This window comes from Schistocerca serialis, chromosome 1 (assembly GCF_023864345.2).
Source record: "Schistocerca serialis cubense isolate TAMUIC-IGC-003099 chromosome 1, iqSchSeri2.2, whole genome shotgun sequence".
In the NCBI taxonomy this organism is placed as follows: domain Eukaryota; kingdom Metazoa; phylum Arthropoda; class Insecta; order Orthoptera; family Acrididae; genus Schistocerca; species Schistocerca serialis.
Genome location: NC_064638.1, coordinates 360854682 through 360882396, shown reverse-complemented (window position 1 = coordinate 360882396; position 27715 = coordinate 360854682). Strand labels below are relative to the sequence as shown.

At 40.6% G+C, this 27715-nt stretch overlaps 1 protein-coding gene across 2 annotated transcripts in view; it reads right to left on the bottom strand.

Annotated features, from left to right (window-relative positions):
- The window catches only part of LOC126470320 (FGGY carbohydrate kinase domain-containing protein), a 139872-nt gene that overhangs the window by 56813 nt on the left and 55344 nt on the right, over positions 1-27715 (bottom strand). For both annotated transcript variants that reach the window (XM_050098101.1, XM_050098110.1), the window contains exons 5-6: positions 23224-23534; positions 8118-8325 (exon numbers count right to left, since the gene is read on the bottom strand). In XM_050098101.1, the coding sequence (XP_049954058.1) occupies positions 8118-8325; positions 23224-23534 (519 nt within the window). The remainder of the gene's footprint in view (positions 1-8117; positions 8326-23223; positions 23535-27715) is intronic.

The window sequence follows — 27715 nt, the reverse complement described above, 5'->3', positions numbered from 1 at the left end:
ATAGTGTAGCGACCTTTGTTTAGTTTTAGCTTGATATGTCACCTCTGCATCTATTATCAGTTGCTCTTTACATCCTCGCACTCCTTTGCAACAGCCTTTTTGTTCTTCATTTATAATTTTGTTCTGTGTTGTATGTGTCATTAATTTCTGTGTAATGACTGAAGTTAATATTTTGTATATTGTTGGTAGGCATGTTATGGGGCGATATTTAGATGAGTTTGCTGTGTCTGCTTGATCTTTAGGTTTCAGATAAGTTATTCCATGTGTAAGTGTATCAGGGAATGTGTATGGGTCTGCAATGTAACTGTTAAATAATTTAATATAATAGAAGGAAACATTCCACGTGGGAAAAATTATATATAAAAAAAGATGAGGTGACTTACCGAACAAAAGCGCTGGCAGGTCGATAGACACACAAACAAACACAAACATACACACAAAATTCAAGCTTTCACAACAAACTGTTGCCTCATCAGGAAAGAGGGAAGGAGAGGGAAAGACGAAAGGAAGTGGGTTTTAAGGGAGAGGGTAAGGAGTCATTCCAATCCCGGGAGCGGAAAGACTTACCTTAGGGGGAAAAAAGGACAGGTATACACTCGCACACACGCACATATCCATCCACACACACAGACACAAGCAGACATATTTAAAGACAAAGAGTTTGGGCAGAGATGTCAGTCGAGGCAGAAGTGTAGAGGCAAAGAAGTTGTTGAAAGACAGGTGAGGTATGAGTGGCGGCAACTTGAAATTAGCGGAGATTGAGGCCTGGCGGATGACGAGAGGAGAGGATATACTGAAGGGCAAATTCCCATCTCCGGAGTTCGGATAGGTTGGTGTTGGTGGGAAGTATCCAGATAACCCGGACGGTGTAACACTGTGCCAAGATGTGCTGGCTGTGCACCAAGGCATGTTTAGCCACAGGGTGATCCTCATTACCAACAAACACTGTCAGCCTGTGTCCATTCATGCAAATGGACAGTTTGTTGCTGGTCATTCCCACATAGAATGCATCACAGTGTAGGCAGGTCAGTTGGTAAATCACGTGGGTGCTTTCACACGTGGCTCTGCCTTTGATCGTGTACACCTTCCGGGTTACAGGACTGGAGTAGGTGGTCCAGTCCTGTAACCCGGAAGGTGTACACGATCAAAGGCAGAGCCACGTGTGAAAGCACCCATGTGATTTACCAACTGACCTGCCTACACTGTGATGCATTCTATGTGGGAATGACCAGCAACAAACTGTCCATTCGCATGAATGGACACAGGCAGACAGTGTTTGTTGGTAATGAGGATCACCCTGTGGCTAAACATGCCTTGGTGCACAGCCAGCACATCTTGGCACAGTGTTACACCGTCCGGGTTATCTGGATACTTCCCACCAACACCAACCTATCCGAACTCCGGAGATGGGAACTTGCCCTTCAGTATATCCTCTCCTCTCGTCATCCGCCAGGCCTCAATCTCCGCTAATTTCAAGTTGCCGCCACTCATACCTCACCTGTCTTTCAACAACTTCTTTGCCTCTACACTTCTGCCTCGACTGACATCTCTGCCCAAACTCTTTGTCTTTAAATATGTCTGCTTGTGTCTGTATGTGTGGATGGATATGTGCGTGTGTGCGAGTGTATACCTGTCCTTTTTTCCCCCTAAGGTAAGTCTTTCCGCTCCCGGGATTGGAATGACTCCTTACCCTCTCCCTTAAAACCCACTTCCTTTCGTCTTTCCCTCTCCTTCCCTCTTTCCTGATGAGGCGACAGTTTGTTGCGAAAGCTTGAATTTTGTGTGTATGTTTGTGTTTGTTTGTGTGTCTATCGACCTGCCAGTGCTTTCGTTCGGTAAGTCGCCTCATCTTTTTTTATATGTTAAATAATTTAGTTAGATGTGAATGTGTTGAGGTGAACTTCTTTAACCAGAAATTTGCTATTTTATCATTTCCAGGGGCTTTCCAATTGTGAGTAGAATGAATTGCTTGGGTGACTTCATGTTGCAAAATTATCACTTCAAACATTTGTGGTATCATCTTGTATGTGTCTGTTTCTGTTTCTGCTTGTATCCACCGTGCATGCCTGTTATGTTGTACTGGGTTTGACCATATGTTGCTCCAGAAGTGTTCCATGTCTGTTATGTTTGGTGGATTGTTTATTTTAATGTGTGTGTTATCTATTGTCTGGTAAAATTTCTTTTGGTTTGTGTTGAATGTTTGGTTTTGTTTCCTTCTATTTTCACTTTTTTTGTATCTTCTGAGTCATTTGGCTAATGCTTGTAATTTCTGCTTCTTTTCGTCTAATTGCTCTGTCGCTTCTTGTTGTGAGATTTTACCTAACCTTTTTCGTTTTTTTTCTGAGATTTCATTTCTTATAAATTGTGTTAGCTGTCCGATGTCTTTTCTCAGTTTTTCTACTTTGATCTGTAGCCTGTGTTGCCATGCTGGTTTTGTGGGTTTCTTCTGTGTGTTGGTTGGTTCTGATCTCTGCCTAGTGTGTATATTTAGTGTAGTGAGTGCTCCTATATAAACCAGTAGTTGTAACTCTTCCATAGTTGTGTTTTCATTTATTTTGTTGTGTATGATTGTGTTGATAGTTTTTATTGTTGTTTCGACTTGTGGGTTATTTGGTGGTCTATGCAAGAATGGTCTAATGTCTGTATTTGTGTCTTTGTACTCTATATATGTTAGCTGAAATTTTTCTTCTATATCTAACATCTGTGTCACTTCGTGTTCTATTTGTGCTTGTTCTGGTGGCTGTCTTAAGATTTCGTTTTCCTCTGATTGTTTAATTGGTGTGTGTTGTTCTTTGTTTGTTTGCTCTGGGATGTTTGAGTCCATTACTGTATTTTCTTCTTCTTCTGATTGCACATTATTTTGTTCCAGTATTTGTTGTACTTGTTGTTTGATGTTTTCTAATTCTGACTGGGGTATCCTGTTACTTTTTATTATCACACGGATCTGATCAGCTAATCATTGTTCTGTTAAAAATTTTAATTCTGGGTATCTGGTAATAAATGTTGTGTATACTTGTGATCTGTATCCAGTTGTGTTGGTTCCTAGGTTTGTTGCTTGGTAATAACAGAACATGAGGTGTCGATTAACTTCATCTGACCATCTCATCCTCTGTCTTTGTTCTCCTTCTAGGGTGGTTGCAGGAAGCATATCCTGCAAAACACCTCTATTTGGATTTAAATCATTTTCCAGTTGGCTAGCAGTGTCGTTACCATTGTGGGCGGGCATAGGGTTCAAGCGTCGTCCCCGACCATGACAGCGCTTGTCCGAGGCTTCTTTAGTTCTGTCCTGAACCAACTAATCACACTAAAAGGGGGGTTAGCCCTATTAGTGGTTTGTTCTTTTCGTCGCCTTTTACAACTGGCAGAACATACCGGAGGCCTATTCTTTTCCCGGGCCTCCACGGGAATTATTATTATTATTATTATTATTATTATTATTATTATTATTAAGAAATAAATGCAGTTAAATGATTCTGCATGATGCTTTTATACACTTACATAATTACAATGAAATAAGAAACACAGAAAAGAAGCACTCGTATTCCAAATTGAAAATATATGAAAAAAATAATATTACATACAATTGCTATCAGCAATCAAAGATCAAGAGTATATCATTTAAAAATACCTTGGGATAGGGAAAACTGACTCTGCAGGTCCAATAATTGTATCTGCTTAAATGCTGATAAATACAGGGAGTGGCAAAAATAACTGACCCATTCCAAGGCTAAATAAAATCAAAACGAAGTCTACGACAACTTTTATTTCATTCTCATCTTATATACATGAAATGCAATTTTAGTTACTGTAATTACTTCTTTGTAAATTTAGCCTAAGTTACATGAGTGCTGTTGTTGCATACACACTGATGAAGGCATTCTTGACACAATTTCAGAATGTAATTGTTTGGTGAACACATGTGAGGAGTAGTGAAATGGAAAAGGGGCAAGCATTGGAGAGGAAGTAATATGCCAATTTCACTCACCAACATGAGCTGGAATGGCGAGCACCACACTTCCATTGTTGAAATTATAAAAGACAATGGATCTCTGACTGCTAAAAAGACAGATTTCTGCGTGCACTTTCGAATTGGTCGACAAGACGCCATACCTGTTTGAAACATGATATTGCTAAGGTTCAACTTTTGCAATACTGGATCTGTACTGAAACAAATACAATCTGGGTGGCCTCAGACCACCAGAATCACCGAACATGTAGCAACAGTAAGAGCGTCTACGGGGTGTAGAAGCATGAAACTGGAATTTTGCTGCAATAATTACGTCTGTTGTTTGAAACTGACAAGCAATATTTTATTCAAAATAATATCCATTGCTATTTATACATTTCTCTCACCTCTCCAGCAGGTTATGAATGTCATGTCAAAAAAACAGTCTTGTTTTGAAGCGAACCAGTCAGAAAGCCATTTTTGTACATTTTCATACAAACTGAAGCATTGTTCAGAGGGAGTGTGTCCCAGTGAAGCATACAGATGATGATGATGATGATGATGATGATGATGATGATGATAATAATAATAATAATAATAATCCTAGAGAATAAGCTGCATGCCCTAGTATTTCTCAACTGAACACCTCAATCGTTTCCCTGACCTGTTTTGCTGCGTGTAAATGGTGCGTTATCATGGAGCAATATGACTTTACATTGCCTTTTTACATATTCCGGTCATTTTTCATGTAATCCTTAATTTAAATCAATCATTTACTGTTAGTAGTAATCAATGTTAATGGTTTCAGCAGGTTTTAACAGCTCATAATAGATAATCTTCTGATCCCACCAAACACAGATCATTGTCTTCTTTCCAAAGAGATTTGGTCTTGCAATGGATGTTGATGGCTTGCCTGGATTAACCCATGATTTATGATGCTTAGAATGCTGAAAATATATCCATTTTTCATCACCTGTCACTATTCAATGGAGAAATGACTTTCTTTTGTATCTGGCGAGCAGCATTTCACAAGTGGTTTTTCGATTTAGTTGCTGTCTTTCATTCAGTTCATGCAGAACCCATTTTCCCACTTTCTGCGCCTTTCCCATAGCTTTCAAATGAAGAGAAATGGCTTTCTGCATCTCTTTCAATTGTTCTGCGATTTCCTGTTGAGTTTGAGTATCATCTTCATCCAATAAGGCCCGCAATATGACTTTTTCGGTGGTTTCCCATGCTAGTCATTTCTCATGTCAAAATCACCACTTTTTAATTTTTTGAACCACTCAAAACATTGTTTTTTTTCGAGGAGCATGTTTGGGAAAGCTTCAACAAATATTTTCTTCAAATGATAACAGAAAACAAATGCTGTCTGCAAATCATAGTTCATATGCACAAAACTCAGCATGTTTACAGGTTTCAAACATAAACCAGCGTAAGGAACTTGGGTTACTGTGTATCGACATTCATCATCAGCCATTACAGGAAGCATATGGGGCCACAGACGCAGTCTCATGAGCCCTACACTCATGGCTAGCACCATCTATAGGGAAATTCCAGTTTCATACTTCTACACCTGGTGTACAATAGTCTCCATGCTGCCTGGCACACCAACAGATTGCTGCACTTTGACTTTCGGGCAGCAGTGTGAAAACACAGAACAAATACACAGACTGACAGGAACTGGCTGCCATTCCACAGGAAATGATCAGCCAAGTGATGGACAACTTTAGTGAGTGCCTTCATCATTTTGTATGCAACAACGGCACGCAGTTGAGGAACATTATTTTTTAAAAAGCAGTAATTACTGTAACTAAAATGGTATTTCATGTACTTTCAGATGAGAATGAAATAGAACTTGTTATATACTTTGACTGTAATTTATTTAGCCATGAAATGTGTGAGCTATTTTTGCCTCACCATGTATACACAAAATTTATACAGCTTATGTGCTTCATAATTCTGAATGATCATTGAACAGTTTAAACCTGCCTGTGCAATCTCTGTCTTGCCCATGTGATTATTGTTTGATTTAGATGTGTGTGTTTCATTATTGTTTAAGATGGTTGCCAACCACTATGTTACTGTGCTATGTCATGTCTGTGCTTAGGGATATCAAAGCACAAGACAGGGGTGTTATTACTCAAAGATAAAATAGGAGGAACTGGTCATAAGGTAGCTAATAAGTATGGTGTAGGTACTTCTGTGATAAGAGAACTTTTGAAAGACGCTTTCTGTTGTTTGTTTTTACAGAAACAATCTATTGGGCAACTGATACCTGGTCCTTTGCTCTGTGAAAAGGCACTACAGTGCAATAAAAATAGGTGCAAGTAACAGACTGTTGTACAGACTGAAATCTCATCATGGAATTAATGAATTAGAAACGCAAGGTGAAAAAATTTCAGCTGATGCTGATGCAGAACATTCTTTTAACGATGGTTTTATAATAAAATTGGACGAAAATGACTATGACATGGACTTCATTTACAATGCTGATGAAATTGGATCAAATTGGAAATCATTACCATCAAAATTGTTAGCTTCTTGGTGAGTAAGTTCATGACATAAAATGCATGAACAGCAAGTAATAACATTAGTTTGCGCAAATGCTGCCGAGAACCATTAAATGCCTTCACTTATCACCGTAAAATCAAAAATCGCACATGCTTCAAAAATATCAGGGTGCCTTAAATTTACAAAAGCCAAAAAAGCTCATGGATGAACACTGAAACATTCATTGATTGGTATGACAACACTTTTATCCATGAAGTAAAAACGAAAATAATAACAATAATAAATAAATAAATAAAACAAAATTGCTTGAACAAGGAAAGGTCTTACTTTCACTGGACAATGCACCAACTGCTGAACTGTTGGGATACAGAATGTTTTCCATAAAATTTTGCCTCCTAATTTGTCATAGATTGAAGTGTTATTTAAACACTAAAATGATGTAATAGACAACAACTTTTATGTAGATTGCTATCTGTTGTTGAAGATAGTGTAGAAGTCCATTTGCCATTTTTCAAGCTAATGAATTTGAAGGAGTGTTGTTACAGGATTGAGATGCGCGAGCTTTGATTAAATGGAAGACTCTGATCAAATGCCTGGAACAGAATACTAAAACAGAAACTCGAAAACTCAATAATGATATGTATGATTTGGTTTTGGAGGATATAAATGAGCTAATGACAAACATACTAATATACCAGAAATGAAATGCCAATGTTATGAAAGAGCAGCTCACTTTTAACAGTAACAATAAAGGTTTTTAGATCATGTCAGATGACAAAATTGTAGAAAACATACTGCAGGCAGACAAACAGCAGGAAGTGCAAAAAGGTGAAACAGAAGAAAACATAAATGTATAAAATGATGCAGACCATCTCACACAGAAGCATCTCAGACCTTGGAAATAGCTGTCACATGGTTCAAAAAACAGTGGGTGATAACAAATATTTAAAAAAATTAAACTCCAGTGACTGTCTTGTGTGGTTTTTGTCAGGTATTTCATGATTAAGGTTGAAGTATCTTAGTAATTTTAAGAAAATATATATGTATATACAAAAATATGTCTTCAGTCTCTTAATAAAAATTGATTTGTGTTGATTTTAATAAGTTTAAATTGTTTTTTATTGTTTTGAATAAACACCTAGCACCATGGATTAACACTAGAAAGATAACCATATGACGGCATACAGGTGGTGTAGGTTATCTTTCTAGAGTTAGTATTACAAAAATCTCTTTTCTTCATACATTTCATTACATAAATTTTTCATTATCTGAATGACCTACAACAACAATTAGGCCAGGTAATTGTGTCTCCCTTGTAACTGAACTTCCCACTGACATGTATCAGAATATGACAATAATATCAAATAGGAAATACTTTCCTGGTGTCCTACAATATATTTTTTATGTTAAAAATGTTCAAGACCAAGTAAATAACATTTTTTTCTGAATATCAGGAACATTTATCATTGAAAAAATTCTGAGTTTATAGTAATTGTTTCCAGTTACTGCTGAGCACATTCAACAACAGACTCTTTCGTCATTCGAATCCTCAACATTTTTGAGTATTAGTCTGTATTTATTTTGAAGATTAAATGACATATTCTAAAGACAGTATATGCAATTTACATCAAATTATTAAGGGTAAAAAAATGACACTCACATTGTCTCTCCAATTTTCTCTTTGATAGCATCTGTGGCCGGGTGTGTATCAATAATGTGATCAATAAGTTTTCCAGTTGCACTCTGTCCCCCTTCATTCAACCACAGTCCAGGCACCATGGCACTGAAATATGGGCCCCAAACACCAGGAACGAAGTAGGGTAATTTGCTGACAGCCATGTGGCAAGTTGAAGTACCACAAATCAGACCTACATGTAAGAGAAAATGGTCAATTTTTACACATAGGAGAGATGTTTCAATATCTATCTTCACAATCATGCAGAGCACAGGATTACTGAAAAAAATTAATAGATTATTCACAGTTAAAGGTGCAACACCATGAAAGTAGCATGCAACAAATATCAAAGTAGCATGAACTGAACCCCATGTTTGTATTGCAAATGATTAGCATTTCAGTGAAACCTCAGAAAGTCAGTAGGAGTAACACCATCTACATTCTGTGTATAAGGAAAGATGATTCAGTGGATTTCTCATTCAGAACTTGCATTTGAATGTTAGCTGTTTGAGAGATAATGATGTTATGCCTTGTGTAAGAAAAGGAAATGTCTGAAAGTGGCAGGACTGTGACCAAGTGAGAATGAGGTTTATCATTCTACGATATTGCTGCACATGTTTGTTGGGATCCCATGACTGTCATGCGAATATGGAATTTATGATTTCTGGAGGGTCATAATTAATACCACACAGGATCTCAGCAGCCTCATGCAACTAGCACCCAAGAGGACAGACACACTATTTACTCACTAAACCATACAGGATAATAGTCATGTCATATACCTTCAGTCGGAGAAGGGGGCAGACTGCAGCAAGACATGAACTGAAACAGGCAGAGAAACAATGTCTGGAGAGCTATGGACTACCTGCATGGACTGGTGACCATTGTTGCACTATCCACTGAGACAGCAACAGAGAGTGTCTGGCAGACACTGGTGATTCCAATGACAGGGCCGAATACATGTGGCATGATATCACATTTCCACATGAGCCCCAATTCTACTTACTGCACTAATCTGTGTATGGAGTCTCTGAAGAGAATGAATGATGCCAGATTGTATTTGTCTTTATCATGTGGCTCTAGCACCTTGCTCACATAGCCAGTAATTTGGACAACAGCTGTTAAATTTCTGATATTTCACAGTCAGTGGCTGTATCCTATCTTCAAAGTCTCCATGATGTTACCTTTCAACAAGATAACACAAGACCACATGTTGCTCAAGTTGTCCTGTCATACCTCAGTACAGATGCTGTTTGACTGTTGCCCTGCTCAACATATTATCCAGGTCTCTCACCCACTGAAAACATATGGTAATGAGTTGCCAAGAGCCTGGCATACCACCAATCACCAGCTGCTATGACTGATTAACTCTGGCATAGCACACCAGCAGCATGGAATGACACAACTGTATATGTCAGATAAGCTCTGTTCAAACTCACTGCTCTGCTGGGTTAGAGGCACTGTTGTTGCCTGAGATGGAATGTCTGTGTACCAGATTTCCCATCCAATTTACCTCCAAAAATGTAGTTATTTAATATGTATTCTGTATATGCACAATAAATAGAATTTTATTATTTGCTGTCCTCTCTGGTGTTACCAATATCATATATGAGGATCTTTCACATTTTTCTACATAGTGCTGCAAGTTGTGCTTCATGCTGTGTGGCATAATGGTTAACATCACTGGCAGGCATTCTGCAGGTCACCAGTTCAAACCCAGCCACCAGCAATTATTTATTAGTCTTCTTCACTTCTGCAAGATTTTCCAAATTTCCTAAGCTTGTAATGTTTGTATATTCTGGAATATTCTATGTTTAACTAGAAGCACTCTCCATCCAAGAGTTCAGTTCTATTCTGACTATATGATGGTGGTCATAACAAATGTCCTTTCTGCAGTAGCCACCAGAAAGATCATGGGAGGTGCACATCGGCACGGCACGTGACGGACAGTAGTTGCCGCAAGTAAAGTTCCGCTCACCAGAGGGCACGAGAGAATTCGGCCACACCCTCTGTTGGTGGAAGCAGCACGGGCCATGCCTAGCCAGTTCACATCGGGCATGCCTAGCAGACAGTTCCCGGTCTACACTAGGTGAAGTGCGACGGAAACGGACTCGTGTTACTACACTTTCAGTGCCCACTGTTGTACTTCACTGATAACCTTCCTTTCAGATTTTGACTTGGTTGCAATTACGGCATGACACTGTTTAATGGAGTTGCCAGAAACTTCAAGATACCTACATCACTTTGGCTCCAATTAGGTAGCAAAAGCCATGGCCTACAGAAACAGCACATCATTCCCAAGGCTTGTATATTCAAAAAACAAATGAATTCCAAAACAGCAACAAGGCAGCTTCACATCAGGCTTCGATAAGTGTTTTCTGGAGACACCAGTCAGAACCTGACAAAATGGCTGAAAGCATTTAACTGAGTCCCCAAATACAATAGGTGGCATGATTTGATGTGTTTGGCAAATGTGTAGTTTCACTTAACAGCACAGTCCAGCACAGTGGCTTGAGAGCAATGAAGAGAAGCTCAACAGCTGAGATAAATTCTAGGCCAAACTGAAGAGAACATTTGGCAACAGTCACCAGTAAGCCTGCTTAATGGAAGAACAACTGAAGAACAGGACCAAAGATCACGGAGGAACAACACAATTCTACATAGAGAATGTTTTGTAACTATTCCACTATATGAATCTGAATAAGACAGATGATTGGTTGGTTGACTGGGGTTGAAGGGACCAAACAGCAAGGTCATCAGTCCCTTGTTTCAAGGGTGGTCCATTCGGATGGATTGACATCTCCGAAGAGTCATGACGACAAAAGGTAAAAGGCTAAAAAATGTAAAAGTGCAGTCATGTTGTCAATGGTGAAAACGAAAGGAGGGAAGTCAGCTAGTGGGCAGCCCCAAGGCTATGCTAGAGGCAGGAAATATCCCAACTCTGATGCAGTACAGGCAAGACCACCTGCTATTCAAAAATGTTCAACCACTAGAATGTATAAATGCATATTGTAAAAGGAGACTAACCAAATCTAAAAAGTGATAAAAACAGAGTAAAAGGGAGAGAAAAGAGGATCTTGGCCAGGGAGGGGAGTCAGGAATCTCCGAACAACAGCTTACAGTGGGAGACACCCCAACCCTCACCACCCTGCCCATACTCCAGAGGGAGATTTTAAACCCTTGAACTGAAAATAAAAACTACTTTCACGGAGGAAACAGAGAACCATCTGGGAATCTTCTGCCAATATTAAAGGTAAAGTGTGGGGAAGTCCATACTTAGTACCTAGAGCCAAAAGAAGGGGGCATTCCACCAAAATGTGGGCTACTGACTGGAAAGCCCAACAACCACAAAAGGGGGTGGCTCATTACACAAAAGAAAGCCATGGTCAGCCTGGTACGGCTGATGCGGAGACGACACAGGGTGGTCAAGTCCTTTCGAGAGAGGCGGAAGGAAGAATGCCACAGGACAGGTGTCACCTTAATCGGATGAAGTTTATTAGACATGGAGGTAGCCTCCCAAGAGCTGGCCCATGATTGAGCAAAGTGGGATTTGATATGAAGCCGTAAATCCACTGCAGGAGGGGTTACAGGGAAGGGGGGGTAAGTGACTGCTCCCCCAGTCAAATGGTCAGCAAGCTCATTACCTGGGATACTCACATGGCCAGGGGCCCAAAGGAAGTCAACAGAACAAGCAGCATGAAGAAGATCAGTGAGACGGTCATGGATGGCCGAGACCAAGGGATGACTGGAAAAACACTGGTCAATAGCACTGAAGGCCACTCATTGAGCCCATAAATAACAAAACGTGACTGAGTTGGGACTATTTAATAAAGGCAAGGGCCTAGGAAATTGCTATCAATTCCGCAGTAAACACCCCACATGCAGTTGGCAGGAGATGATTTTCCATGCCAACAAAGGACATGAAGGCATATCCCACATGCTGAGCAGATTTAGAGCCATTGGTGTAAGAAATAACAGCATCCCAAAACTCCCGTAAAATTCAGCAGAAAAAACAACGGAATACCATCAGAGAAACGGAATCTTTTGGACCTCGGTGGAGATCCACCCAAATCCAGGACCGAGGAACTAACTGGAGGGGGGGGGGGGGGCAGTTGAGGAGGAAAAGTGGAAGACAGGACAAAGAAGGAAGCTAAAAATCACAGCGAAGAGACGCAAGGTGGAGCCCAACCAGTAAACCCACCCAAGGGCAGGAATCAGGTGGATGGCATCCTTGGTCTGGGAACAGGATAGAATAGGAAGGATGAATGGGAGAGGAATGGATACTGATTGCATAAGAAACCAGAAGCTGGGACCGACGAACAGAATGGGAGGGGGGATCCTAGCTTCAACCAGGAGGCTATCAACAGAGCTAGTAGGGAAGGCACCACTGGCCAAACGGATACCATGATGGTGGACCGGATCCAGGAGGCGCAGTGCAGAAGGAGCAGCCAAATCATAAACTTGACAACCATAGTCGAAGCGAGACAGCACTAAAGCCCGATAAAAGAGGAGAAGAGTGGAACGATCCGCATCCCAAGAGGTGTGGGCAAGGAAGCAAAGGACATTGAGTTTACGGAAACATCCTATCTTCAGAAGTCTGATATGAGGCAGCCAAGTGAGCTTGTTGTTGGAAAGAAGACACAGGAAATGAAACCGTGGGACAACAGGTAATCGTTGCGCATTGAGGTAGAGCTCTGGATCAGGGTGGACCGGTATGATGACAAAAGTGGACCACCCACGGTTTTAAAGGAGAGAACTGAAACCCGAGGGAAGAAACAAAGCATTCCCAACACACCTGTTTGTTTCATTTGATTAAGTAGAGGGCTTTGGCATGAAGGCATGTAAAGGTAATAAGATTGGCAGTGAATGGGTGCCTCTTAAGGTGTTGCAAAGCTTGACGGCAATCATGGATGGCAATGGCAATGGCCGTACTCCACCACAGGACTTGCCGGCCATGAAATGGCCCAAATGAGAATGGGATTGCAAGGCTAGCAGTGCGAACAATTGCATCAGACATGTCATGTACGACGTCATCAATACAACCCAACAAAGAGGGAGAAAAAACAACCTGTGCAGTATATAGAGGCCAACTGGCACATTGGAAAGACCAACAAGGTAACCTGTCCATCGGGGAGTGGGAAGGGAGTGACAGAATCAACAAAGGTCATCGTGTGGCAACCAGTGTAATGAAGGGAGGAGGGAGGGAGAAGAAAGAGAAAGATCAATGGCAGAAAAGGTACCATGACTGGCGCTGAAATGGGTAAGGGAGCCATCATTAAGACGGCACAAGTCGTGGTCTGCAAGAAACTGATCTATGAGAAGATCCCGACTAGATGGAAATGCACTGCCCCACAAGGGATGATGAGCATTAAATCCCTGAGAAGGAGGAAGGAAGGAGGAAGCTGTTGAAGAAGGGCAGTTAAGGCTGCAGGTGTAAGAGTCCTGTCAGGAGGGAGATAAGGATTGCAAACTGTGTAGCAATGTCTGTATGGACCAACATACAAATGCTACCAGAGGCCCGCAGACGGCCGACCCGATTTCGACAGTAAGCACGAAATTCACAGAGGGTTGATATGTGATCATCAGTAAAATGAGATTCCTGTAGAACCACACAAGCTTCAGAGTAAAACGAAATAAGGGATTTCAACTCCGGAAGGTGATGTTAATATCCATTACAATTCCATTGGATAACCACAGAATGATGATTCAAATGGGGGGTTAACAGGCTAAAGTCAGTCATGCCGCCAGGTCACCATCCATCACCGACAAGGAGGGGTGACATCCATGAACAGCAGGTCAGAGTCAGGTTGCAAAGGTGGGGACGGGACCTCTGTTTCTTCTTCTTTTCTGTTTGAGATCGAGGAGAGCTGTGCTGCAAAAGGGAGTCAGCAGCAGAAAGATCTGGAAAAGAAAGAGAGCGGGCGACCTGGGAGCCCACAGGCCGTGGTTCTTGTGGCAGCAGACCATGGGCCTGGAAGGCACCAGGAAGCGGGAGGGGGGGGGGGGGGGCCGGGGAGGGGCACTCTTGACCGGCAGATGCCACTTCTCCAGCTAGGGAGGGGGAGCAACGCCCAGACAGAAGGGCGAGGGAACTGCAGGGGAGGGGGGAGGAGAGGGGTTCGGAACTGGGGTAAGGAAGGGGTGAAGATGTAACTAAAGCATAACTAGACGTCACTGACACAGGATGAAGATGTGCATAATTCTTACGAGCCTAACTGTAGGTTAGATGATCAAGGGACTTATACTCCTGTATCTTCTTTTCCTTCTTATAAGCCGGGCAATCCGGTGAACGTGGAGAATGATTGCCATGACAATTAACACACATAGGAGGGGGGACACAGGAACTCCCCTCATGGAGTGGACATCCACAGTCACCACAGAGAGGGGTCTGCAAACAGTGGGAAGACATGTGTCCAAAACGCAAGCACTTAAAACATCTCATAGGTGGTGGGATGTACGGCTTCATGTCACATAGATAAACCATAATCTTGGCCTTCTCAGGGAGGGTATCCCCTTCAAAGGCCAGGATAAAGGCACCAGTATCAATGCGATTGTTCTTCGGGCCCTTCTGAACACGCCAAATGAAGTGAACACCCTGCCGTCCTAGATTGTCCCGAAGTTCCTTATCACAGGCATGAAGGGCCGCAGACTGGGCAGCTGAAGCAGTTTTGATCAACAACGAACCTGACTGCACCTTGCTCAGAGAGTCCACTTCGCCAAACTTGTCTTCAATGTGTACCACAAAAAATAAGGTTTGGTATTGGTGAAAGTATCCCCATCAGTCCAGGTGCAAACCAGATAGTGGGGGAAAGGTTTTGCCCCTAGCCGACGAGCCTGACCCTCTTCCCAGGAGGTAGCCATGGAAGGGAAGGCCAAAGGGGGAGAAGAAGCAGCACTAAAAGAATCATTTCCATTCAAAGTGGTGGCCATAGAAGAATGGCCAGAGTTCTGGACCCATATGCGTTTTATTTACATAGTGTTTGCTCTGATACGACCAACTCTGATCAGGGGCTCTCCCCACGGGCACCACCCAGCCACAGCACAGGCCATCTGGCACAGCGGCCATTGCTGGGAGTTCCAATGATCCAGGATGACAAGCAACCACTCCTAGGCTTACAAGTATCAGAAGTGTGATCCCTGTGTTTTCAGGAGCTCAACCAAAAGGGTACATAGTGACCCCACCACATGGGCTGGCTACCGTGCTGGCTATGGACCCTAGCATCAGACAATGATGTGAAGGAAAAGATGGAAGGAACTAGGAGGGCACACGCCAGAGACACTAGGTAAGGTGCTCTTCCCCAAATCGCTCACACTATGGAATAGAAATTTAGTAATGGAGGTCAAACCCTGGAAGGAGACCAGAGAATCCCAAAAGGATGAGGTAATTACTCAACAACATCAAATCGCAAAGCCAACATAACAAGGATGGCGAGGCCAACATAAACAATGACACCAAGAGAGAGAGAGAGAGTAGAGGGTGGAGGGGAAGGAGCAAGGACAGGAAAGGAGGGGAAGGGAAAGGAAATGCAGCCCGGGAAAGAAGGAAGGCTGCAATAGCTCAGGGACCCGTGCTCGCCACACACATACCCATGAAAGGAAGTGAGCCCCCTGAGGGGGAATATGACAGAAGCTGGCAAAATCTCACACTTGATGAAAGCAGTTGCAGAAGACATGTATCAAGCTCTTCTGCTAAAGGATGTCACAACAGTAAAGGAATTCATCAAGTGGTGTCATGATATTGAGGAAATGCAACAGAAACAAGTTGAATGAAAGAAGTACAACTGACTCCAGAATGTGGTCTCTATGGCAGTTGTGGAATACAGTTGCAACTTTGCCTCTCTCATACACCATGTAGTGAGAGAAAAGATACAGCAGTTTATGACAGCCAGAAATGTCATACCAAGAACACAAGAGATAGCATCCAAGAATGTCAACTCTACGCATCTGGAGGTAATAGATAATATAGAAGAAGAGCTGTACTGATCTTTAGCACCCTCTCTACCTCCAGTCAAAAGTGCCATGAAGAATGGACTATCAACTTAGGCTTACACCACACCCATTAACTGACCACCCAGCTTCCAACCAATGGAGGTACCACTGTCACCAACACCAAGTATAATGCACTGCAAATGAATTTGTTGGACAAAGGACAACACACAGGTAATTTTCCACTGTGGACACCCTGGACACGTTGTACACTATCACAGAGAAAAAATACAAATGGTTGATAGCTATTATGCTGCCATAAGAACCCTATTCACACATTTCAACTGCAAATGATTATATTTGACTTCTTGTACAAGGCCCAATGCTGTATCCCAGACGAGATCACTTCACAACATGCCATACCTGTTCCCCATTGCCATACAGACGTATGAGCCATCCACCTACCCACTGAATTCAGGAACACTACATGAGGCAATCATCCATGGAGGCGAGGCCACCACAGATAAAAACCCTCCACAGAAGACAGTTACCAAGATGTTGGGAAATCTCATTAAGAACCTTTCCAGACACTAGTCAACTCGGAGTTCTTTCTCTGTAATTTTAAATGCTCAACATCACCAGGTAAAGAAGACTGTGTTCTGTTGTATGATAGTGATTATGCTGAAGATCACACAGAAAATACATCCAGCCAACATGAAAATGTATTGCAAGCATAACTACCAATGACAGAAAACATACCTTCGAGTTTGTTGTTTTAACAGAATGTAGTCATGATCTTATTCTCAGATGGGGCTTCTTGCAGGTATTGCAAGCAGTCATAAGAGTTTGGATCATCAGAGCTCCAGATTAACAAAGTATTCCAACAATCACAAATAACAAAGATTACTCTGAGCAGCTGTTTATCACTGAAGATGTCTTTACTCACTGCCATCAATTAGATGAGTTCTAGTCACCAATCTAGATGCTCAGTTAAACTGTGATGCTTTTGTCAATTGTAAAAAGCTTCTCAGCCTCACAAAAGAAACCACTAATAATCATACGCATTACAGGTGGTCAATGACAATTTTGGGTCAGTCACAACTCATATGTAGAGGTAGGAATAGCCAAACCAGTCCAGGATGGGCAGCTCAGAGTCCTTGATTAAGAACTATGCTCTAATATAGATGATACGGTGGAGAAAGTTACTATTGATCTGATCCGATCCGATCTGACCATGGGAAAATGTCCACAAGTGTTATCCATTCCTCCCCAGTTTTCAGATGCCTTCAAATCCAGAGTGGAGAAAAGTTAGACCAAGCAGCAAATGGTGAAAAACCATGTCAATACTGAAGAGCATCTACCAGTTAGTCAGTGCATATATAGGATGTCACTAGTTGAATGACACACAATTTGGGAGGAAGTGGAGCACATAACACAAGATGACATCATTATACCTTCAAGGAATTCTTGGTCATGGCACATGGCATTTGTGTGTCGACTACTGATGATTGAACAAACTCACAAAAGAAGTGTCTTCCCATTGCTGTGAATTGCTAACACACTAGAGTGTTTGAAAGGAATGAGGTATTTCTCAACTATGGAAAAGTGAACAGGCTATTGCTAAATCCAGGTTGATAGGGCTCTTCAGTAAAAGCCTGCCTTCATAACACCCAACCTCTGTGAGTTCAGAGGTATGTGATTCTGACAGTAATGCTCCAATCACCTTTGAGTGCATGATGGACAATCTGCTTTAATACATTAAGTGGAAAACATGTCCCAGTTATATGAATGAGAGTGTCATTTTTTCTAAGTCACTTGAAGAACATATAAGCCACCTGACAACCAAGTTGATGCATGTTCAGACTGCGGACCTCAACCTGAATTCTAAAATGTGCCTCTTCATTGACCAAAATAAGCCTTTACACACCTAGTTAATGGCAATGGAGTCCATCCTCATCCAGAGAAAATAAGAGCAGTAACAGATTATGTGACTCTTCAGCACATTTGTAATGTGAAAAATTTTCTCAGAATGTGCTCATACTATATGTGACCCGCAAAGGATTTCTGTACCGAGGCACTTCCCCTGCAAGAATCATTGCATGGATATACCAAATTCTCCTGGAATGGTACACAAGAAAGATCTTTCCATGTTGTTAAGGAGACACTAACATCTCTTGCCCTAGCAATGTATTATGAGAATGTCAAGACAGAAGTTCACACCAAATGCTAGCAGTTATAGGACAGGTCCTATTTTAGAACAAATTCAGGAAGGTACTGAAAATGTGACTAATTATGCTTCCAGAGCACTCTACAACTGAGAAAGAGTGCCTTGCAGATATTTGTATCAGCAACAAGTTCTGGCTGTATTTATTTGACAAACTGTTCACTGTTATGACAGACTGTCATTTTCTATGCAGGCTGGTTAGTTTGAAGGATCCGTCAGGTCGACTGGTGAGATGAGCACTGAGGCTTTGGAAGTGTGACATGATAGTGTTATACAAAATCAGATGCTAACCCAAGGATGTTGACTGCCTTTCAATGAATCCTTTGGTGGATGACAGCTGCATGGATGAAATCTCAGTTGCTGCTGCACTGAAAGGCATTGCTGCTGAGCAGAGGGAAGATCTAGCATTGCTGAAAGATATAGAAGTCTTGATGAATGGAAAGCCCAACCAAAAGAGAAATCCAATTAATAAATGGAACATTCCATAAGATGAACAATGATCTGATGGGGCAGAAATGAGTGCTCACCATCCAAGCTCATCTACAGCCAGCTATATTGAAGCTTTTCCATGATGTTCCACCATCTGGTTACCTGGGATTCATTAATAATCTTGACAGAATCATATACATATATCATTGGCCAAATCTCTACCAATATGTTAAGGACACTCTGTGAGCCACTGTAATGAATGCAAGTGACAGATCCACTAACCACAATTACCTCCTGATTATCTGGTGCCAATTCTACCTACAGCAGCATTATTTCACTAAATTGTAATTGACCGCTTAGCGAGATCTTAAAGTAAAAAGCAAGAACTGATGGACAATAATCCGCACTGACTATCTCACAAGTTACGCTGTCATCAAAGATGTGCTGACTGCTGAAAATCCAGACACTGCACTTGTAGAAGACACCATTTTGAAACATAACAATATTATGAAAAGGATAGTTGCTACTCACCATATAGTAGAGATGCTGAGTTGCCACTGACAAATGATGGCCAAGAAACAGCTGGAACACCCTGCTGCTGAGAATGCCGCCCAACATGACATTCTTCATTTCAATGACTGCTTCACAGCCTGTGCCATGTGGATCCTTCCCACCAACACCAGATTTTCTGAACTGTGCAGATGGGAACTCTCCCTGTAATATAACGTACTTTCCCATAACCCTCCTGGCCTCAATTTTCTTTTGTCATTGATCTTACCCATCTAGACCCTTCCCTGTTCCTATTCCAGCACTACACAGCCCTCTACTTCATCAATGCAGTGCACCCAGCCTTTTTACTTCTCTCCTTCTCCTCTTCCACTACCCCCCCCCCCCCCTTCGACCGTCCTCTGTCTAACCTCCCAACTGCACCTAGCTGCCCTACCCTCTCCCACACCTCATCCTTGCTCACTCCACAACCAGCACTTTACCATTCCCCACCCCTGCCTTGCTATCCCTCCCCCTCCCCACCCCATCCTCCTCCTAACCCCCACCACCTGGTTGCCTCTCTCTCTCATAATGTGCTGCTGCTCACAGTATCGCTTCAGCTACCAGAGACTGTGGTCGTGTGTGTGTGTGTGTGTGTGTGTGTGTGTGTGTGTGTGTGTGTGTGTGTGTGTGTGTGTGTGTGTGAGCGTGCACATGTGCATGCATTTTTGTTTATATGTTTTCGACAAAGGCCTTGTTAGCTGAGAGCTCACCTTCCGACAGTCTTTTTGCTGTACCTATCTGCAACTCAGCATCTCCGCTATATGGTTAGTAGTAATTATCCTTTTCATAGTACTGTTACATTCCATCCTCAACTTTTCATTTTGAAACATGGTGCACCCTGTATCATGATCTCTGATCATGTGAAACTTTTCCACTTTGATTGGATTACATTCAATCTTCATTCCATAGACCCAAAAACAAGATTATTCTCATGGGTGTGGAACATGTCTGAAAGTATAACATAAAAAACATAAAAATTTGAATATAAGACACATTTCCCTAATTGAGACTAGTATCAGAGGTGATTTCCCATTGTGACATCACACACAGCATGACAGCTGCCTACCAACCACGGATGAATGGCCTCGCAGAATGCTTCAATAAGATAATCTCTCAATATACGTTGATGTTGAAAAGAAATTCAATACAATACTGTCTGTTGTGACATTTGCATACTACACAGTGAGACACACACTAAAGACTTCACACTATTCTTTCTGATCCAAGGTCACGAGGCTGAAATAACAATGGGTAAATTGTTCCCATTTCAATAGGAAGATACTCAGGATTACTATGTAAAACATCTCATCACCAGTACCAAAGGAGGAAGAAAGCTGGCTTGTATACAGACCCTGGATGCCCAGGAAAAAGATTGAGAGCACTATAACCACAAGCACTAACCAGTGAGATATAGCTCAGGGCATCTGGTATGAATTTTTATACCTATGTGAAAATTGAGACTATTGAAAATGTTACTATTGTCAGACATCAAATGTGAAGTTGAGGATTATGACCCTTCATCAAGAACACAAAAGCACAGAGACATCATCCATGTCCTCTGTCCTCTGTGTGAAGTCCTACTACAGTCAAGAGGTGCAGACAGATGATAGGGAATTCTTGTTCAAGGAAACTGAAGACCCACTCGAGGGTCATGAAGCTTTGGTGGGAGTAGCTGACCTCTGATGCCCATCACAGCGAAGAGGATGTGACAACACCACCAAAAGTGAGGATCTGACAGCACTGTCATACAGAGGATACTTGACAAGATCTAGATCCATGGTTCTGTAGTCAGATGCAATGTGAACTTCTAAAACAGTAGGTCACAGTTTCTCCAGGAAATGAAGCAATGCTACAAGCTGTGCTGCATGCAGTGTGAAGTAACAGTTAGCACCACTTGTTCGCATACTGCAGGTCTTCAGTTCCAACCACCAGCAATTATTTGTTATTTTGTATTCATAATTACTGGAAGGTTCTTGAAATTTCTTATTTTTGTAAAGTTCATATATCCTGGACTATTCAATGTTTGTATAAATAACAGCATTCTCTATCAAGCAGTTCAGCTCTAATCTGGCTGTGTGCTGATATTCATAATAAATAAGCTTTCAGTACTAAACATGATACATCACTGATAAACCTACTTTCAGATTTGAACTCAACTGTGGTTATGATGTGACAGTGCTGCTACTTGGTCCCTTCATCCAAGGAAACCATTCCAACTGCCAATACTATCCACCTGCCTTGTTACTGCTGAATGTTTGTTCTCACTTTCCTTTTTCTGTTGCCCACACATGTGCAAGTCACATGGGATTAATTCACAGTTGTAAGAAGAATGTTCAATAGGTGTCCAGAGAATTCATAAGGAACATACTCAGTAAGGGGCACATGCTGCCGCCCCCCCCAAACCCCTCCCCCCACTTGTCTGAAGAAAATGTTTGCTAATTCCTAACTGAACTCACATTTTGTCCTCATCAGACAGACACATGTATCAATTCAAATCATTTTTAATAATGCCAGAACATGCAATGGATACTGACTGCTGCACCAGAGACATTTGTCATGTAATCTCTCACCTGTTTCATTATCCACATGAAACAGTCACACAAACTGTGCACTGCCACCCCAAATCCCCCCCACGCACAGACCTTGGTACACTCATAGAATATATCACTGGTTAAATCTGCTGCACATGGCAGTCCATTGCCATGATAGAACAGAATTTTGGAAATGATTTTTTGGCATTCTTCCCAACTGTAGACAGATTTGCAGAGGTGTGCTTTATATCTCATTCTTCACTCATAAAGAGAAAATCAATGAGAAACAATTTTTTTTTTTCAGTCCCAAAATAGAGTTTATACAAATTTCCCTGTTGGTGGAATAAAAAGGTATGGATTGAAGATCACAGCTTAATGTGCAGTCAGTGATGTGGTTATTAAAGACAGAACACAAGCTCTGGGTGGACTACGATGGGGAAGGAAATTGACTGTTGTTATAATAGGAATCATCATGGCAGCTGCTTTAATAAATTTTAGAAAATCCAGAGTTATAACCATTGAGTCACATTGGTCTATGTTGCTGGATGAACCTTAACTGGAATTCTCCCTATCTACTCTGAATTTAATTCTTTTTTCTTTGGCTTATAGTAATAGAGTTATGTCTAGAGAGAGGTTACAATCTGTCATAAAAATTTCTCTCCTTCTTCCACAAACTGTTTCAAATGCCACTAACAGATGCCTAAACAAATATTTATGTCTACATCACTTACGTAGCATCCACCTTGCTGACACATTATGATATGCCTACAAAATTATGTGAACAATCCTACTAGTTTAGCCTAACCACATCAAGATGTCAAGAAGTGATTATTTCACATCCTTTTGTATAAGTTTAAATGGAGGTGAATCTCTATGTATCTCCCCTCAACACCACACTACTTCATGCTATTCTCATTTTCATTTTCATGGCACTGAAGTCCAACTTAAATTTGAATGAACTTCATAAATTGAATTTATGGCTGTTAGTAATATGGAACATGACCATATAGGAAAAGCTACACTGTAAGTGAAAAACAGCAATAGGCAGAGACAGAGGTGAAGTCACACAAATATGACAATAAATACTAGTCTTTCTTAACACAAGAAAAATAGAAAATTCATCACACTGAAAGATGAAAGTTACAGCTTTCATGAAACTTCCTGGCAGGTTGAAACTGTGTGCCAGACCAAGATTCAAAATCAGGACCTTTGCCCTCCACAGGCAAGTGCTCTGCCATCTGTAAACCTAGTGAGCTTAAAAAATAAAAATGTTGAGTTGTTCTTATGGAAACTAATCTAGTGATTAGCTTGAATTTAAGAAAACATTTGTAAGTAATTAATGTTCTGTAAACTGTGGATATGATTTAAAAGTATTTCAGGAGGCAGTAGACTCTGTTCAATTCCCTCAGAAGAAATATTTTGCGTCACATACCTAACCTGGTGTGAAAGTCTTGAGAAACACCATCAGCTGAACAACCAATCATGCCTAGACCTCCAGCGTGAGCATCAATCATGGATGTACCAACTGCAGTGCCTGGCAGTAGACCCAGATCAGCAGCTGCTCTGCGCGACAGTCCATTTCCACTAGGAGCACCAGGTGGTTTTACTTCTGACCCAATTTTTCTCCAGTTATCAGTTATTAGATCATCCAGTCCAATTTCAGTGAAATACTGGCTACTCCAACTTCCCACTCCATCAGCCTGTACTTGATATGTCCATTTACATACAAGTGAACAAAGTGACCTGTAGAGCATGTTAAGAATTGTATGATTTATATGATTCAGAATATACTAGATACAGAACCTATAAATAAGTAAAACAACATCAGCATAAAGCTTAGCCACTTTTACACAACCAGTATCATCATTGCACAGGCTTATGGCATTTTTCACTTAAAACCAAAGCAAGCATCTCAATTAAAAGGTAAATCAGCATTTTTATTAATGATAAATACACAATAAATGGAGATTAAAGTGTGGGGAATTTTGGAACAAAGAATGATTTTAGTGTATACATAATAAGAAGTTTTAAGTCTCTGTAAGACACACTATTTGTTCACTATCTTCTGAAATAAGATCTATAGCTCGAGGTTTTCAGGCAAACATTGCATGTCCTGGATACAATCAGTTTCACTCTGACTAATAGTAGCACCAGCAATGAATTAAGAGTGGACATTGATGCAGATCAATGGGACATCTGTGAGTATAAAGATAGATCTGTATTTTCTTAGTCAAAAGATCACAAAGTTCACACTTGCTCTTCATATTGTAGTTGCTCAAGTCATGAGACCAAAAGTCATTGGTGGCTTATTATTCACCTCTCATAGTGTGCCTTCATTGTCAAGAGCAGTCTTGTGAAAGTAAAAAAAAAAAAATCAATCAAAAACTTCCATGTGCTGAACAAATCCAGCAAATTCATCTGACCCTTATCTATCATCTTACTCCTCATACGGCAGCAGTGTACTTTAATTACACAGGGCTTTATACACACATTTTTGGGTCACAGAACAAAAAAGCATCTAAGAACTCTAGTATGAAATTTTAAATTAAAAAACAATTTTACTTGAACTGCTACTAACAACCTAACAGTTTAAAAATCTCATCCTTCTACTTCTCCATCTATACTTTGAAAACCACTGTGAAGTGCTTGGCAGGAGGTACTGGCCATTTTATCACTAGAGCTGCTTCCCATTTCATTCACATATAGATGGTGAGGAGAATGAGTGGTTAAACTCTTCTGTGCACACACTAATAAGCCTAATAAACAATACATAAGGGATTGTAGAATATTTCTAGATGCAGCCACAACACTCTGGTAAAAAAGGCATCAAAACTCAAATACAATATTCAATATAGTTACTAATTTTATGCCTAATTTTGTTTATCCATTTACAAGTAGTTTCAAATTGTTGAAGCATGAACTTTAACGAAGATAATATTATGAAAAGCATACTTGCTACTCACCATATAGCGGAGATGCTGACATGCAAAAAAGACAGTCATAAAATAAGCTTTCAACCAACAAGGCCTTTGTCAAAAATAGATGACACACACACACACACACACACACACACACACACACACACACACACACACACACACACACACTCTCTCTCTCTCTCTCTCTCTCTCTCTCTCTCTCTCTCTCTCTCTCTCTCTTTTCAGCTGCAAGAGACTGTGGTTATGTGCGTGCAAGTTGCGTTAGAGAGAGAGAGAGAGAGAGAGAGAGAGAGAGAGAGAGAGAGAGAGTGTGTGTGTGTGTGTGTGTGTGTGTGTGTGTGTGTGTGTGTTTGACAAAGGCCCTGTTGGCCGAAACAGTCTTTTTTTTGTGCCTATCTGTAACTCAGGATCTTCACTATATGATGAGCAGCAACTATTCTTTCCATAATATTGTTACATGTCAACCTGGATTTTCCATTGTTTGAACTTCAACTAAGGATATTTTGAATAACAACTGAGATATCAATGACCGTGATGAGGCATACAAATCAGCTTCTTAGTTCACTCCAAATGACATATAAATATAGTAAACTGGTCCACATAGTTAGATGTTGAAGTATGTACCACACATTTAATTAGTAGCTCTTGGCCACCGATGGTGGACAGAGCAGCACTTGGCTGTATTAGGGTGAGCACAAACTGTATCAAGGTCAGTAGTTTCCTGATCATCAATGCAGTAATCCAGCCAAATACTTCTAATAACTTCAAAAAAATTTTAAGTGCTTCATGAAAGGGATAAAGAATATTCGGCAGAACCTGAGCTCAGTATGAGTGCTTATGGTGCAAAGCACACATAGGATATAGATAGGTTTCCAGATTTCGTGCAAATTTCAGAGATCTCATATCTGACTTAGTTTCACTTTGGGAGCCATTCAGACTTTATTTCTTTCACTTCAGTTGCATTAGATGTCTTTAAATCTGAAATATTGCTTTTCTTTTCTTTCTACAGTATTAAGAGTGATTTTGAGTTCCGAAATTTATACAACCACACACAATTACTGATTTATATGAATAATCTCATGTTTGAACTATGATTATGTTGAAAGGTATCACAAACATTTATTTATCTTCAGAGCCTGCCTATCTAGATTGCTTTTTGCCACTATGGCTACTTCTATACAAATAACAGATGAAGAAACTTTTGTCAAGTTATTATCATTGTTCCAGTGAAAATTATTTATAAATCATACTATTCCATACAAACTTATATTAACTTTGAATACCTGACAAAAAATTTGGAGTTTGCATGGGTGTGAGATCAACCCTAAAATGAAAAAACGCCCACACGTCATCATTTAATAGTTGCAAAAGCACAAATAGAAATGTCTTTACCTGATTTTTGGGAAGAAATGATTGGGTGTTTACTACTGATAACTGTAGTCACTGTTGGCTACTTACATGAGTAACCTACTTTGCAGTTGATGTGCTTTTACAAGTATATTTGCAGTTCCAATATTTCATTATTACAGTGTTCACTTGTCTTAGTGTCAACATATTAATGTTTTGCATAATTTCTTCACAGTAATAGTGTCAAAATGGTACGCAGTAACAGGCACTTATGCAGCCTTTCTTCCTCATGGTGTGGTGTACACCTCATCACTTTAATTTTTCTGAGTCATTTTCCACCTCCAAATAAGTACCTACTACAGTCCTTTTCATGGGTTGCTTAGCTACAGTTTTAGCATATTACACGACAATGGGGTACATGCAAAATATGAAAACATTGTGAAAAACATGGAGTTGAACTTTTATGAAAATAAAGCCTGCTTCGATACACACTGGAAGGATGGGCATATTGAAAGTCAGTGCAAATGGCTGTGTCTTCACCATTAACGCCTTTTATAATGTTAAGCATGTACATCAAATCACCAGTTTCATAGTCTTCCTTTAATTCACTGACATTTGACCTGTGCATGCCGTGGACACTACGCTATAATTAAAAGACATTGTGCAGCTCCATCACTTTCCAAGTCCTCTTACATCCTGGAGCACCATATCCTGACATAATGTGACATTTCATAACACTAAAATCTCATTTATGAAGCATCTCACAGACTTCAAAGTCCTGCTATCATATATAACACTATCTGTTTATACAAAGATGGCAACTTTTCCCATGTACTTTCTTCTATTTGACGGTTGACACCCATTGTGTTATATGTATCTTACCTCTGTTATACTGGTGTGTTAAACTTACTAATTTTTCTTGCCTAGTTAAGAGCTAACACTATGACACACAACAATAATCTATTGTTGCAGCATATACTTAACTTTTAGTCTTTGATAAATAGCAGTGCAGTTACACAAAAATAAGAAATAGGCAAGGATGTGTAACTTGCAGATACTGAGGCAGCAGCAGCTTTCATGTTAATTTAACTGTGTTCATTTTTGTTTACGCAAACCAAACACAATATTGGGGGGGGGGGGGGGGGGGTTATGGAGTCAAAGTTTTAATTATCACTTAAAAAATAAAGCTTTGTAATTAATTTTTTTGTATGTCTACACGAACATGTCTCCAGTTCTGGTACACAATGAAATCCTCATGCAAAGTTACCATAAGATGCTGCCAGAGGAGCCATAACAAAATGATACAGCCCTGCAGTAAAGTCGAGTATGATGTGGTAATTTGTTTCCTGAATTCACATGTGAACATTTTAGGTTAGGTTTTACCATGACTGTTATTGACATCAAATGAAACAACAAGTTTACTGTTACCAGTCACTGTTTGTTTATCTCCATGAAGTGTTTCAAAGGTTTAAGCCTCCATCATCAGGTGGATTTACATTTGTAAGTATGACATGCTCATGCATATTTGTGTGTGTGTGTGTGTGTGTGTGTGTGTGTGTGTGTGTGTGTTACAATTTTTTGGAGGAACTTATGGCACTGTCTAGTGGAGAAAAAAAATGCTGTTTCAGTAAATTCATC